This window comes from Salvelinus fontinalis, chromosome 1, assembly GCF_029448725.1.
Source record: "Salvelinus fontinalis isolate EN_2023a chromosome 1, ASM2944872v1, whole genome shotgun sequence".
Classification (NCBI taxonomy): Eukaryota; Metazoa; Chordata; class Actinopteri; order Salmoniformes; family Salmonidae; genus Salvelinus; species Salvelinus fontinalis.
The window spans coordinates 31,237,827-31,254,751 of NC_074665.1; the positions used below are offsets into that span (position 1 = coordinate 31,237,827).

General features: G+C 40.6%; 1 protein-coding gene across 2 annotated transcripts in view; it reads left to right on the forward strand.

The window, feature by feature from the left end:
• Positions 1–310: 310 nt before the first annotated feature.
• LOC129853084 (inositol polyphosphate-5-phosphatase A-like) overlaps positions 311–16,925 on the forward strand; it is a 204,860-nt gene continuing 188,245 nt past the window's right edge. Inside the window, exon 1 of one of the 2 annotated variants that reach the window (XM_055918782.1) lies at positions 311–762. In XM_055918782.1, coding sequence (XP_055774757.1) covers positions 691–762 — 72 coding nt within the window. In that variant the 5' untranslated portion in view covers positions 311–690. The remainder of the gene's footprint in view (positions 763–16,925) is intronic. The other variant, XM_055918773.1, reaches the window with a different exon arrangement.

Sequence of the window (16,925 nt, forward strand, 5' to 3'; positions counted from 1 at the left end):
TTTTATCTTGCTAATAAGCTTACCAGCACAGTTTCTATCATGTAGCTTCTGTGTCACTACAGAAGGTCAGTAATAACCTGTCTATGTTGTCTTTGTTATGATTGTCATGACAGAAGTTTCATACATAGGGCATTAAATTGTTTAGGTAGGACAGTTATATTCCCCCCATTTTATGTGACTTGTTTTTATTGAGCAACAACAAGTCAAGCGCTCTGAAAGGCAATCTCTTGCTCGGCGTGTCTAGTGGTGCGTTGCCCTTTTAAAAAAGCTCCATCTTTCCATTTGCTTGGTGACGTCAGGACAGTGAAGGACTCTAGCCTATCCTCTCTAAACAATCAAGGCAATGGTCCTGACTGAGTCGCGGCTTACGAGTGAGACTTTTTCACTGCAAAAGCCAGGGAAAACACTCCACGTTGAAATGAACCAGAGGCCAGCAGTCGCTATGGATTAAAACGGAAACTTTTACGATGGCTGTTAATGTGAAAAAGTAGGCAAAACATCAGCAGACCTTCAGCAAGCAACTAGATGCACGAGCCTTGCTAGTATGAGCGAGCAGAGCGGTCACAAACCTGGCTGCAGTATTTTCCTCCGTATTTTAACCGAATCAGCCTCCTTAAACCTTTAACGACTTGTGTTACTTTAAATTCTAAAACAGTCAAAGTCCGGTACACTTTTGATTCTGAAAGAGTTATGGCGGGGAAGGTGACAGCAGGCTCGGGAATACTGCTCGTGACAGCCAACGTTGGATCGCTCTTTGAAGATGTGAGTTGCTGCGCCTGCGACAGCTTGAAACGCGGTGTCTGCTACACTATTTTTTTGTAACTAATGTGAATGTTGTCCTCATGTGTTGGTTACAATGTATTCAACAATGCCGCTTTGAATTTGTGTTCCCTGGGCCCTCGATATGTCAGGTAGTCTTTATTATAGCGTCGTAAGTAACCTACCTTACTTCACGTATGAGCACAACCACAGCGTGGGCCTCTTTAGCCATCAAGATTGATCATGTTTGTAGCCTCTATCATTGCAGTAACAGTGATTTGGGGAAACAACGATTTGTTGGGACGTTGGGTTACTACGATCATTCTGTCTTGCAGCTTGCTGTAAAATGGTAGTAGTAGTAGTCTAGCATCATGGCCTAGACTACTTGAAAACATTGTGACATAGCTAAGGAGTGGAGGCGGAGATTTAGCGTGCCTGTTTTGACTTTCACCTAGGGGCTTTAAATTCTCATAGAAGTCCACTATTTTGTAAAACAAAAAACGATATTTTTAATATAGAGAGAGGTGTGTTTTTTTTGTGGTAAATGTTTGTCCATAAATAATACATTTTTCTCATACATTCAGATGGGTAACATAGACATTGCCTTCAGAAAGTATTCACACCCATTTACTTTTTCCATATTGTTACAGCCTGAATTAAAAATGTATTAAATTGATATTTTGGGTCATTGGCCTACACACAATAACCCATAATGTCAAATAATTAAGTTTTTAGAAATGTTCACAAATTAATTAAATGAAAAGCTGAGATGTCTTGAGTCAATAACTATTCAACCCCTTTGTTAAGACAAACCTAAATACGCTAAGGAGTAAAAATGTGCTTTACAAATCACATAATAAGTGTGCAATAATAGTATCTAACATGATTTTTTTTAATGACTACCTCATCTCTGTAGCCCACACATACAGATAAGTTATAAGGTCCTTCAGTCGAGAAGTGATTTTAAAACACAGGTTTAACCACAAAGACATGGGATGTTTTCCAATACCTTGCAAAAAGGGCACCTATTGGTAGATGGGTAAAAATAATTAAAGCAGTGAATATCCCTTTGAGCATGGTGAAGTTGTTATTAATTACACTTTGGATGGTGTTTCAATACACCCTGTCACTACAAAGATACAGGCATCCTTCCTAACTCGGTTGCCAAAGAAGAAGGAAACCGCTCAGGGATTTCACCATGAGGCCAATGGTGACCTTGAAATAGAGTTAAATGGCTGTGATAGGAGAGACCTGAAAATAGACATTATTATAGTTATAACAGCATTATAGTTACTCCACAATAAAAATATTCCAACACATGCATCTTGTTTGCAAAAAATGTGGCAAAGAAATGAACTTGAATACAAAGCGTTATGTTGGGGGGCAAATCCAACACATCTCTGAGTACCACTTCATAGGACTAGTTTATTCTTGTTCAGTCCGCTTTCCAACAGACACTGGGGGACAAATTCACCTTTCAGCAGGCTAATAACCTAAAACACAAGGGAAAATATACTCTTGAGTAAGTTACCAAGAAGACATGGAATGTTCCTGAGTGACCTAATTACAGTATTGACTTAAATCGTGTTGAAAATCTTTGAAAAGACTTGAAAATGGCTGTCTAACAATGATCAACAGCCAACTTGACAGAGCTTGAAGAATTAAAAAATGAATAAAGTGCAAATATTGTACAATCCAGGTGTGCAAAGCTATTGGACTTACCTAGAAAGATTCACAGCTGTAATTGCTGCCAAAGGAGATTCTAACATATTGACTTGGGGGTGTGAATACTTATGTAAATTACATTTCTGTGTTTCATTTTCAATACATTTGCAAAAAAAAATTCTCTCAAATGTTGTGCACAAATTTGTTTACATCCCTGTTAGTGAGAATTTTGTCTTTGCCAAGTTAATCCATATACCTGACAGGTGTGGCATATCAAGAAGCTAAATAAACAGAATGATCATTACACAGGTGCACCTTGTGCTGGGGAACAAAAGGCCATACATGTGCAGTTTTGTCACACAACACAATGCCACAGAAGTCTCAAGTTTTGAGGGAGTGTGCAGGAATGTCCAGCAGAGCTGTTGCCAAATAATTTAATGTTAATTTCTCTACCATAAGCCGCCTCCAACATCGTTTTTGTTAATTTGGCAGTACGTCCAACCAGCCTTACAACCACAGACTACGTGTAACTACGCCAACCCAGGACCTCCACTTCAGGGTTCTTCACCTGCAGGATCGTCTGAGACCAGCCACCCAGACAGCTGATGAAACTGTGGGTTTGCAGAACCGAATAGTTTATGACAGCTTGTGTAGAAATTGTCTCAGGGAATTTCATCTGCTTGCTTGCTGTTCTCACCAGGGTCTTGACTTGACTGCAGTTCGGCGTCATAACTGACTTCAGTGGGAAAATGTTCACCTTCGATGGCCACTGGCATGCCAGATAAGTGTGCTCTTCACGGATGAATCCTGGTTTCAACTGTACCGGGAAGATGGCTTCGTGTGGGTGAGCGGTTTGCTGTTGTGAACAGAGTGCCCCATGGTGGGGTTATGGTATGGGCAGGCATAAGCTAAGGACAATGAACACAAGTGCACTTTATCAATGACAATTTGAATGCACGGAGTTACTGTGACAAGATCCTGAGGCCCATTGACGTTCCATTCATGCGCCGCCATCACCTCCTGTTTCAACATAACGCATGGCCCCATGTCGCAAGGATCTGTAAAATGTTTGGAAGCTGAAAAAGTCCCAGTTCTTCCATGACCTGCTTACTCACCAGACATGTGAACATGTTTGGGATGCTCTGGATCAACGTGTACAACAGCGTGTTCCAGTTCAAGCCTATATCCAGCAACTTCGCACAGCCGTTGAAGAGGAGTGGGACAACATTCCACAGGTCACAATCAACAGCTTGATCAACTCTATGTGAAGGAGATGTGTCGTGCTGCATGAGGAAAATTATCACACCAGATACTGACTGGTTTTCTGATCCACGCCCCTACTTTTTTTTTTTTTTTTGGAATCTGACCAACAGATGCATATCTGTATTCCCAGTCATGTGAAAGCCTACAGCCTAATGCATTTATTTATATTGACTGATTTCATTATATGAAATTGTTGCGTTTTACATTTTTGTTCATTTTCTATATATTCCATTTTGAATTCCGGCTGTAACACAACAAAATGTGGAATATATCAAGGGCTATGAATACTTTCTGAAGGCACTGTATCTGCTATTCTGTATGGGTCCAGTGAGAAGGATTTGGAAGCATTTTCTTGACAGGTATAGCCTGTAGGCCAATCATAGTAAGTATGTACAACGTGAAACCGACATGTTGGAGTAGACTGTAGATGATTTGAATTAGAGTTTTGTTGAAGTTTCTCAACCTGTGTTCAATAAACCTGTTTCTATCTTAGTTCCCTTCTAATAGCTGTTGGTTCATCATTTTCATCACCCTTTCAACTTAGAATGGCAAACTTGATGATCATAGAGTCATATTTGGCAAACTACTTGTTGTTATGGTCATTGCTTCGGCTGCTCCTACAACTTCAGCATCCAATAGAATCTTTGATAACACTTTAGATTACCATGTTCTTATTACTGTGTATTTCCTTTAAGTAAATTGCAATAACTATGGAGTACCACGGACCCTAGCCCTAACCCTAAGTACAGTGTAAGCAGTACAATAACAATTGGATGGGTTGGAACAGAATTGCAAAGTAAGCCCAGTTAGGAATAAGAGCTGTGTTTAAAAAAAATCTACTGGCATAATTACTGTGTTAATACTGACCTTTTTATATGAGCGCTACAACTCCAAACACCTTGTATCACTTTCAGTGTTGTGCCAACATTTTAAGAGCCTCTCTCCCTCTAAGGATTTTTCACTCTGGCTATTATTAGGCTGCCTGTCATGACTGCTGAGTTATGGGTGTCTTATGGCTACTAGGCTATTGTTTTTAGAACAGACTTTTAATGTGAGCCATAATGTACATTCAACTAGTAAACACTGGGCATGTTTTTAGTGGGCGTGTAGTTGTGTGCAGTGACATTGAAACGTTAAATGTTTTTCCCTACTCCAGACGTTGAATTTGGGCATTTGGATGGACTCTTTGACTGTAAGTTGTTCGTGTTGTTTTCTTAAATTACACACATGAAACAAATACAGGCTTTGTGTTGAGATCACAAGTTATGGTGTTTTGTGACCTATTTGGCAGAATCTAACATTAGGGGATCAGCTGATGTTAAGGCGGTACTAGTGTCAAACGGGCGCTCTTTGGAAATTTAGACTCCAGCGCTCTGCTATTTTCCAACCCTGGTGCCAAGATTGGTAATTTACCTGCCTTATATCAGCTCGCTTGCGCTGAGGGGTGGAAATATTTGAGGTGTGCCCTTAATGTGTGCCAAATTCAAGCAGCGCTACTGGTGATATTTAAGACACACCAAAAGCTTGTCTTAGCAGTAACGTAATTGATTTTTACCAGCGGAGGCGCACGGTAGCCTAATTGGTATTGTTTTATTAAAATAGGAAAATGAGCAAAACTGTCAACATACATTCCTCTTTTTATTTATTTTTTATTGGACATTATTTTTGTCCATGCAGCTTCTGTGAAAAGTTTGGACTCAGTAGGCCTATGTACGATTCCCATTGAATGAAAAGTGTCAGTGACTGTAGGAAGTATGTTCAGGGACATCAAGTTATTGTTTTTCCTTGATCATTTTATAAAAATAATAGCATCTTACACTTTCATCTGTTGGACCTAACTGTCAAATCGCAGGAATTCCGATCGCTGTCCTTGGTGCTGAATCCGACCCGGGCCTAGTCTACACAAGAAAAGGAAAGTAGACCATCAATGTAGGGTGTTCCAGCAAGAGTGGACATCGAAATAATTCTTTATTGAGGTTTCAGGAAAAGCTGTGTGCAAAGAGAGCATCGCTGTCTTGAAAGACTACAACTTGTCCCGACACTTCCAGGCGAAGCATGCAGAGAAATATAGGAATATGTATTCTGAGCAGAGGGCAAGTGCATCGAAAGAGTTGCTTTCTCAGTTGCAAAAGCAGTAATGACTTTTCACAAAACTGCATTCAGCAAATCATGGAATTGCAAGAGCTAGCTATGTACTGTCCAATAAAATTGCTAAACATAACAAACCATTCGCTAATTCATTAAAGAATACTTAATTGACTCTGCAGCAATACTTTGCCCTGACAAGAAAGAGCTATTTGAAAATGTTTCCCTGTCAAGACGAACAATGACACGGCGTGTTGAGGACATCGCAGAGAATATGGAACAACAGGTGAAAGACAAGGTAAAGGACTTCTCCTTGGCCCTGGATGAGAGCAGTGATGCACGTGACACGGCACAGTTGTTGATGTTCTTACGAGGCATAACCCCAGACTTTGAAATCACAGAGGAGCTTGCTTCAATGCAGTCAATGAAGACCACAACCACAGGGAAATATTTATTGGAGGTTAATAAGAGTGTGCCAACCCAGTCCCAGCTTTTGAAAAGTTTATCCAGTGTAACCACTGATGGGTGCCCAAACTTGACAAGAAAAACGTTGGCCTTTTGCAAAGGATACAAGATCAAGTAGCTGAGCTGAATATAGACAGGAATGTTTTCCTGCATTGCATTATTCATCAGGAGGTGTTCTGTAAACGTGTTTTGAAAATGAGCCATGTTGTGGATACAGTCACTAAAGTGGTCAACTTCATAAGAGCAAAATCTTTAAACCACAGGCAGTTTGTCTCACTTTTGGAAGAGACAGAGTTGGGTCATGTAGATCTCCCCTACCACACAAACGTGAGATGGCTGAGTTTGGGAAAGGTGCTTAAAAGGGTGTGTGACCTGAAGTCATGTAGATCTCCCCTACCACACAAACGTGAGATGGCTGAGTTTGGGAAAGGTGCTTAAAAGGGTGTGTGACCTGAAGTCGGAGATTGCTGAGTTTTTACAAATGAAAGGAAAATATGTGGATCCCCCTCAACTGCAAGATAAAGAATGGTTGGCTGATCTTGCCTTCACAGTGGACATCATGGCCTCATGAATGAACTGAGTTCCAAACTACAAGGGAAGGGCCTTTTTGCACATCAGATGTACAGCCATGTCAAAGCCTTCAAGGGATAATTACTCCTCCTGACCCGCCAAGTAGAAGCCAAAAATCTCACCCACCTTCCGACACTACTAGTTTGTTCCCTATCAGATGACCAGTGGGAGAAGTATACATCGCTTCTGTGTGCTTTGAGCGGTGAGTTTTCTGTTCATTTTGATGATTTCAAAGTGTTGGAAAATTACTTGCTGTTGGTTTCCTCTCCTTTCACCTTCAATGTGGATAACGCTCCCACTGACCTGCAACTTGAGTTTATCAATCTTCAGTCTGACTCCGTGATTGGAGAACTATTCAAAACAATGTCACTGACAAGGTTTCATGCATCTCTCGAACAATACAAAGATTAGGAGTCATGCTCTAATGTTTGTACTGTTTGGGTCAACCTATGTATGTGAACAGACATTTTCAGTGATGAAATATAACAAGTCAAGGCACAGATAATCTCTTACTGACTCACCTCTCAGCAGTCCTGCGCAAAGCGACGTCAGAAACTATACCTGACTTCACTGCTGTAGTCAATGCCCATCAGAGGCTTCACTCCTCACACTGATTGAGTAGTTTAAATGTGATGTTGAGCTCTCTTTCTTGTGCTGAATGCAGTGTACTTTTCCCTCCGTGTAGTTCATTGCATGTTTAATAATGACAATACCACTCAAAAGGAGAACATGGATGTGTTTTAATTTCTGTGCATGTTAAAAAAAGTAAAATAAGTAGCACATCTGGATGTGATTTACATGATATAGAATCCTGTAATATGATTCTGGCCCGCGATGCCTGGAATATATTCTGTGGCCCTCCATGGAAAGTAATTGCCCAGACCTGGTGTAGATGTTGTTGAAGCCCCCCCCCCCCTCCCCCCAAAAAACTAAAGACATGTTTGTTATAACTAGGCCTATTGGAGGGTTAGTGTTAGTGTTTTAATAACTATATGGGCAATTCCACAGAATTTCATCATGGGTCCCTGATCTGTACTACACAGAAATGCAAAATGATGGATATGAATGTCATTCTGTTCATGGTAATATATCCTAAATAGATACAAAAGGTAGAAATATGTTATATCCTCCTTTGCATATTTGGGTATTATTCTACACACTGGCTATTATTTTAACGAGCTCCACCACCAAACAAGACCAAATTTGGTTGTACCGGACCAAATCTGAACCAGTCATAGATGTTTGGACATAAGAGTACAGTAAAGTTCAGTATAGGGCTGGGAATTGTCAGGGACCTCACAATATGATATTATCACAATACTTAGGTGCCGATACGATCTGTATTGCGATTCTCACATTTCTCTATGTATTGTGATTCGATGGTGAAAACATATTGCTCACCATATGTCTGCTGCAGAGGAGCAAGAGAGAGCCATGAGAAAATTCATTTTGATCAGTCATAGAAATAAAAGTGCTGAAAACAAATTGCCTACCTAATTTTAAAAGAATAATCTTGAAAGGAAAATACTGGAATTTTGGTTTAGGTGAAGGCCAACTAATGCATAATATTGCGATATTGTCAAAATGATACAATATGATATTGTCAAGATAATACCCCGATTTCTAACTGTATCAACCCCCTCATTTATAGTGTACTCAACTCTAGTATGCTCTGTGTACTGCACTGAACTCTACTCTAGAGTGCTATATGCTGCTGTTCTTTACTGTACTCAACTGTGATCTACTGTACTGCAATGTACTGATCTGAACTATCATACATTTTCTTTACTGTGCTCTACTGTACTGTCCAAACTTGTGAAACATATACGTGTATGATTGGTTCAGAAGATCCGGCCAAATTAAGGCCTGTCCAGTCATCTGTGGTCCAGGCGTCTGTGCGTCTGCGGACTGACCAAATTTCAATGTCCGCGGACGTCCGGTGCCGGTCAGTCCACAATGAGTAAGAGAATGGTTGCCCAAAAAGTGTTAAACAAATCCAAATATATTTGAGATTCTTCAAAGTAGCCACCCTTTGCCTTGATGACAGCTTTGCACACTCTTGGCATTCTCTCAACCAGCTTCACCTGGAATTCTTTTCCAACAGTCTTGAAGGAGTTCCCACATGCTGAGCACTTGATGGCTGCTTTTCCTTCGCTCTGCGGTCCAACTCATCCCAAACCATCTCAATTTGGTTGAGGTCGGGATTGTGGAGGCCAGGTCATCTGATGCAGCAATCCATCACTCTCCTTCTTGGTCAAATAGCTCTTACACAGCTTGGAGGTGTGTTGGGTCATTGTCCAGCTGAAAAACAAATGATAGTCCCACTAAGCACAAACCAGATGGGATGGCGTATCACTGCAGAATGCTGTGGTAGCCATGCTGGTTAAGTGTGCCTTGAATTAAATAAATAAATCACCGACAGTGTTACCAGCAAAGCACCACCACACCATAACATCACCTCCTCCATGCTTTACGGTGGGAAATACACATCCAGAGATTATCCGTTCAACCACACCGTGTCTCGCAAAGACACGGCGGTTGAAACCAAAAATTTCCATTTTGGACTCCAGACCAAAGGACAAATTTCCACCGGTCTAATGTCCATTGCTCGTGTTTCTTTGCCCAAGCAAGTCTCTTCTTCTTATTGGTGTCCTTTTAGTATTGGGTTCTTTACAACAATGGACCATGAAGGCCTGATTCATGCAGTCTCCTCTGAACAGTTGATGTTGAGATGTGTCTGTTACTTGAACTCTGTGGGCTGCAAATTAGGAGGCTGGTAAACTCTAAGGAACTTGTCCTCTGCAGCAGAGGTAACTGAGTCTTCCATTCCTGTAGCAGTCCTCATGAGTGCCAGGTTCATCATAGCGCTTGATGGTTTTTGCTACTACACTTGAAGAAAATGTCAAAGTTCTTAATGTTCCATATTGACTGACCTTCATATCTTAAGGTAATGATGGACTGTCATTTCTCTTTGCTTATTTTAGCTGTTCTTGCTATAATAAGGACTTGGTCTTTTACCAAATAGGGCTTTCTTCTGTATACCCCGCCTACCCTGTCACAACACAGCTGATTGGCTCAAACACATTTAAGAAGGAAAGAAATTCTACATATTCACTTTTAAGAAGGCACACATGTTCATTGAAATGCATTCCAGGTGACTACCTCATGAAGCTGGTTGAGAGAATGCCAATAGTGTGCAAAGCTGTCATCAAGGCAAAGGGCGTCTATTTGAAGAATCTCAAATGTAGATTTATTAAACTTTTTTTTTTTTGGTTACTATATGATTTCATGGGTAAAATAATACGGATTTGAGCTAATCTAGGTTTATAATTCATCAGATGTGTTGCACCACTTAATCATAGATCCATTGATCCAGATTTAAAATGAACAGTTTTAAACTATGATTGGTGACCTGTTACACCAATATGAGTAATTTCGTGCGTTGAAACCAAGTAACTAGCCTACTTGACAAATGAGGCCACAAATTGCTGTTCGTTGATAAGATAATAACAATGTAACGTTAGAACTACTGCATCTCCATTGTGAAAGGTTGTCATGGGTTGGCTGATTTTGAAATAAAATCTTGCCAGTACTAGACAGAGAATTCTTTAGCTAACGTTAGCTACTGTAGCTAGCTAGTTTATAAACCAAACTAGCTAGCATACACTGTTATTTATTATTGTCATTACTTAATGTTATTTAGCCATTATTTGTCCGCTGATCATGGCACGTCAAAGCAGTTCAGATTTCTCTGCTAGTGGAAAAAAAAACTCTTGTCGGGGCTGATGGAGGTATTTTGTAACGTACTGGAGGATAAAAAGACAGACAACACGACTGTCAAAGAGAAGACCGACACCTGGGCCATTTTATGCAACAAATGTAATGGATCAACACAGATTTAAAGAGGGCCCCAAATCACATGAAACAGTGCTGGAAAGAAATTACAAGCGAAAGCCAGAAACGATGCGGCGGAGGAGAAGCGTGGGCTATTTCTGACCGGAGCCTCCAAGGGAATTGATCCTATCACCCAGAATAGATGTGAGATTTCCCAGCAGTTTGCTCCTCTCTATAACCCCTATGACGATGACGACGACGGACAACTTGGCCCACCATTATTTAGTAAGCATAAATAACTGGTAAATATCAATACCTCTAATGCACGTTAAAACTAACGTTAATCCTACTTCACTACAATGTTATCGTTATCAGGCCCTTCACAGCATGTTGCGTAACATCATCATTCGTACCAAGGCTGGGCATATCATAAGCCCCAATTCAATTGTTGTACAAAATGGGCACGTAAATAGCTACTGATAATTAGTTAATTATCAGAAAACTCAACATGATTCAACTTGTCTAATTATTCTCTGAGGAATTAGTTTTGGTCTCTCCACAGTAAATATTATCAGTTAAACCACCTCAGTTTAGAATTAATCTCCAATCTACATTTATATATTTTTAATTCATTCTTGCCAGTACTAGACAGAAACAACACAGGCTTAAATTTAATCGAGGTTTAAAGTGAAAACTAAACTTAGATTAGAGGAAGTATTTAATTTCACTAGGATTCATTGAAAACTAGGTTTAAAATTTTGTGCAACAAGAAAAATAGATGAACCTTTTAACCCAATTTAAGAGTTAATCCATATTGGTGCATCCCACCCCCATATGTGTTATTTCATAGTTTTGATGTCTTGACTATTTTACAATGTAGAAAATAAAGAAAAACCCTTGAACGAGTAGGTGTTCTAAAACTTTTGACCGGTAGTGTATGCATGTACATACATACGTATATGTATGCATAAACTCAGCAAAACCATACGTTTTTCAGGACCCTGTCTTTCAAAGATAATTTGTAAAAATCTGAATAACTTCACAGATCTTCATTGTAAAGGGTTTAAACTCTGTTTCCCATGCTTGTTCAATGACCCATGTACAATTAATGAACATGCACCTGTGGAACGGTCGTTAAGACACTAACAGCTTACAGACGGTAGGCAATTAAGGTCACAGTTATGAAAACTTAGGACACTATAGAGGCCTTTCTACTGACTCTGAACAACACCAAAAGAAAGATGCCCAGGGTCCCTGCTCATCTGTGTGAACGTGACTTAGGCATGCTGCAAGGAGGCATGAGGACTGCAGATGTGGCCAGGGCAATAAATTGCAATGTCCGTACTGTGAGATGCCTATGACAGCACTACAGGGAGACAGGACGGACAGCTGATCGTCCTCGCAGTGGCAGACCACGTGTAACATCACCTGCACAGGATCGGTACATCCGAACATCATACCTGCAGGACAGGTACAGGATGGAAACAACAACTGCCCGAGTTACAACAGGAATGCACAATCCCTCCATCAGTGCTCAGACTGTCCTCAATAGGCTGAGGGAGACTGGACTGAGGGCTGGTAGGCCTGTTGTAAGGCAGGTCCTCACCAGACATGGGCACAAACCCACCATCGCTGGACCAGACAGGGCTAGCAAAAAGTGCTCTTCACTGAACAGTCACGGTTTGTCTCACCAGGGGTGATGGTCGGATTCGCGTTTATCGTCGAAGCAATGAGCGTTACACCGAGGCCTGTACTCTGGAGCAGGATCAATTTGGAGGTGGAGGGTCCGTCATGGTCTGGGGCGGTGTGTCACAGCATCATCGGACTGCGCTTGTTGTCATTGCAGGCAATCTCAATGCTGTTCGTTTCAGGGAAGACACCCTCCTCCCTCTTGTGATACCCTTCCTGCAGGCTCATCCTGGCATGACCCTCCAGCATGACAATGCCACCAGCCATACTGCTCGTTCTGTGTGTGATTTCTTGCAAGACTGGAACGTCAGTGTTCTGCCATGGTCAGCGACGTGCCCAGATCTCTATCCCATTGAGCACGTCTGGGACCTGTTGGATCGGAGGGTGAGGGCTAGGTGCCTTGGTGGAAGAGTGGGGTAACATCTCACAGAAAGAACGGGCAAATCTGGTGTAGTCCATGAGGAGGATATGCACTGCAGGACTTAATGCAGCTGGTGGCCACACCAGATACTGACTGTTACTTAAGATTTTGACCCCCCCTTTAATCAGGGACACATTATTCCATTTATATTAGTCACATGTCTGTGGAACTTGTTCAGTTTGTCTCAGTTGTTGAATCTTATGTACATACAAATATTTACACATGTTAATTAAGTTTGCTGAAAATATACACAGTTGACAGTAAGAGAACGTTTATTTTTTTGGCTGAGTTTACATACAGTGCCTTCGTAAAGTTTTCATCCCCCTTGACTTTTTCCACATTTTTGTTACGTTACAGCCTTATTCTAAAATTGATTTAAATGAAATTTATTACAAATATAAAATCTGAAATGCGTTATTTCCATAAGTGTTCAGTTCCTTTGCTATGAGACTCGAAATTGAGCTCAGGATCATTCTGTTTCCATTGATCATCCTTGAGATGTTTCTACAACTTAATTGAAGGGGACTTTCAATGCTGCAGAAATGTTTTGGTACCTTTCCCCAGATCTGACACAATCCTGTCTCGGAGATCTACGGACAATTCCTTCAACCTCATGGCTTGTTTTTTCTTTGCTCTGAAATGCACTGTCAACTGCGGGACCTGTATATAGACAGGTGTGTGCCTTTCCAAATCATGTCCAATCAATAGAATTTGCCACAGGTGGACTCCAATCAAGTTGTAGAAACATCTCAAGCATGATCATTGGAAACAGGATGCATCCGAGCACAAGTTCGAGTCTCATAGAAAAGGGTCTGAATACTTAAGATATTACATTTATTTGTAAATTTTTTTGTAACAATTTCTACAAACCGGTTTTCGCTTTTTCATTATGCGGTATTGTGTGTAGATTGATGTGGAAAACTATTTAATCCATTTTAGAATAAGGCTGTAATGTAACAAAATCTGAAATGAACTAAAGGGGTCTGAATACTTTTCGAATGCACTCTAGGCCTAGCTGCTGCTCCTGCTGGATTGGAACCCTGAATGACTCCATAATCAAGCACAGCGTGTGTATTTGGAGGTTAAGAGTATTTTTCATGTTGCTACCGTAGGTGGGCCCACTACTAACACTTTGTTAACAATCGGAGAGGAGGGCCTGTGGAGAGAATTGTGCTTTTCTGGTAAACAGATAAGAATGTTATAGTTTAATCTCAGATGGAACAGAAATAGCTTGTGGACAATCTGTGTTTATATTTAGTCCCAGATCACATGGTTGATGCTAGGTAATGGTGCAGGCTAAGTGAATAATATGATATAATAGTTTGCAGTAAGTCTTTAGAGTGGTAAAGGGGTATTAGACTGCAATATGTGTGTTTGGTGTATGGTGCTGAGCATTAAATGTGTTGTGAGCATGGTTAGAACATTTTCTTTGTTTGTTTCGTCACATTGTCTAGAAAGGCTGGGCGATATGGCCTAAAAAGCATATGTCAATTTTCTTCTTCAAACTTATGTGCGATTCATGATATACAGTATATTTTCTCTAAATAAGCTTTGTTGTACAATTAAAGATCAAATCTGCATTTCAGACAGCCAGAAATAATGTAATGACTTCAGGGCTTGTGAAATTATACCTAGGCAAAATATAAGCCTCCGAAAACTTTAAGACCCACTAATTAAAAAAATATAACCTGCTTTTTTGCAATTATCACTGATCTGGCTTTCAAGTCTGAAAACTCCAGTTTTGTTAAACATTTTACCAGAATGCATGCAGAATGCACATTCACCAATAATGTTTAACTTCTTCTTGTTGCAGTCGTTATAGAAAATGAACACAGGTCTCATACACTCGCACAAGCCTACATGCTAGTGTGTAGCCAGCTAATCTTATTTTCCATGTTTAGCAAACCTATTTGCTAACTAACAATTTAGAACAGTTGAATTGTTTTGAACACACCCTTCTGTCTCCAACTGTTTGAACAGCATGCTAGCCTGTCCACTTTGTTCAGATGTTGAAATCAAGTGGCTTAACTTATTTCTCAGAATGAGAATGAGTTGCCAATTCCTTATGTAATTGTGTTTTTATGCTTATTGACATGTAGACTAGACTAGACAGCTAGTATAACAGTATATGGCTAAAATGCTGCTAGCCGTGCGTGGTACTGCAATGGTACTGCGTGGTACTGTTTGTACTGCTTGACAAACTAAGCATACATTTTCCAGAATCAATGTTCATTGATACTCCCGTTTTTAGTGGTGTCTGCTCTGCGCACAATTTGAGGAGTTGAGACATGAAAAGTGTATCGTTAGAAAGGTTAACTTCTCTATTACACTAAAAGAATGTCTCGAAGCGTTTCGGTGTCCATATGACCGATTTCTGTTGGACCAAAGCTCAAATGCAAATAGCGAGTTGAAACCACTTGTCAGAGAGGAAGAAGCGATCTCTTGTCTTTGTTGTGAGTGGCAGAGGGAGGAGCTTGGTGTGTGTAAGTGGGAAGGTGCACACAGCCTACAGTCATTGTAAACAGTACAGCACTAGCGAAAGAAACGAGACCAAAAAGACAACATACACGCTTGTAAAAATGAGCCAGCCCTAGTGTCTAGCCCACAGTTCAGTCAGATTGAAGATATTTCAATGCTAGCTAGATATGTTTAATAGTGTATTTGCAGAGAGAAGGTAGACAATGAAAAGTTTGGACAAAAGGGTAGCTAATAATGAACTATATAATGGGTGAAGAGCTTCATGTGTCCTGACCAATTGACTTCAAATGACTAGGCTAGCTGAATCACTGACCTTACCAGCCAATGGTTGACTTGCCACATTGCAGAGTTCCTGAAAGTTGAGACTTTCAAACAATTGCTTTCGATGACACCACCATCTCTCCTTGTGTGTTCAGTCTTAGAGAGTTCCAGTATGCGTTAGATGTTGGAATGGAAGGTTTCTGAAAGAAATATCAGATGGTGCTATTTTGGTGCGCTCCCAGCTTGCGCTCTCCTCCTGCCCCCTCAGAACATGAAATTAGATTTCTAAAGGGAAGATTGAGTAAGATGAATTGTGCTGGCATCTAGAAGCCAGAATAATCAGCGTCTATTGCCTGAGCCCTCTTTATTCTTCTCCAATGTTATTTAATAATATGTTGTCTTTTTGGGCCTAGATTATGCTGCGGTGATTATACACCATAATTTTCCATGAAAGAATACTGAACTCTTACGTCGCTGCATTTGTACAATTCACTTAATAAGGAAAATGGTGAGTTGTCTGGACATTTAGTTGATTCTTATCTAGTTGGTATAGCTGGGAGTTTAGTGGCATTCCGTATCTCTTTTACCACCCGTAATTTCTTTGGACGAGAATCTGAGCTGTTCAGTAGATCTCTTCAGATCACGGCCATTACATTGATGAGAACTAGGCCTACATGAAGTTTGTGGTCATATCCTTAAAAACATAGGTGCTGGGCGAATAAAGATTTCTAGTAAAGAACAAGCCCATGATGACCTGAACTCCTCTAACAATACCAGCTTTAAAACTGTAAGAAATCACACTTTGATAGGTTCAGGAATTTCAGCAGCATTCAGCAAACTGAGTGTTATTGAGGAGTCCACCATTCAAAAGAACCGTGAATACATTTTTCTTTCAGGTGGTTCTGCTCTGTATCTGCATGGGAGGTATTCCCTTTCTGTGTCACTTAGTGCTTTCCTGTCTTTTCCATGTAATATGACCCATGACCACCAAGGTGAAGTTCATAGGAGGGTATCAAAATGGGTGTCAAATGAATGCTAAGAGTCTATATTTTGGAGAAATTAAGGCACAAACAAGGTTTCCATCCAACCATTTCATGAAAAAGTCACGACCGGGTTGAGGAAACAGGACAACCTTCCTCATGTTTGGTAGACTCGGTGTATATACAGGCAGTTTGTGGGCCTGGTAACAGATAAAGACTGACTCTGATGCTGTTGAAATGCAGTTCTTGAGGAGAAACGACCACACAGGATGTGTGTACATCTTGCCAGCCAAGGCTTGGGTAGCTGTAGGTCAAGTTGTCCAGTCCCTGTGTCCTTTTGTGGACAACGGGGAGGAGGTATCATTTCATAGAGCCTGTACTGGCAGATTAAAAGGTGTGAGATTTAATACAAAGCGTGAGTTTATAAAAATACTTTCAATTGAGTTTGCATGTTC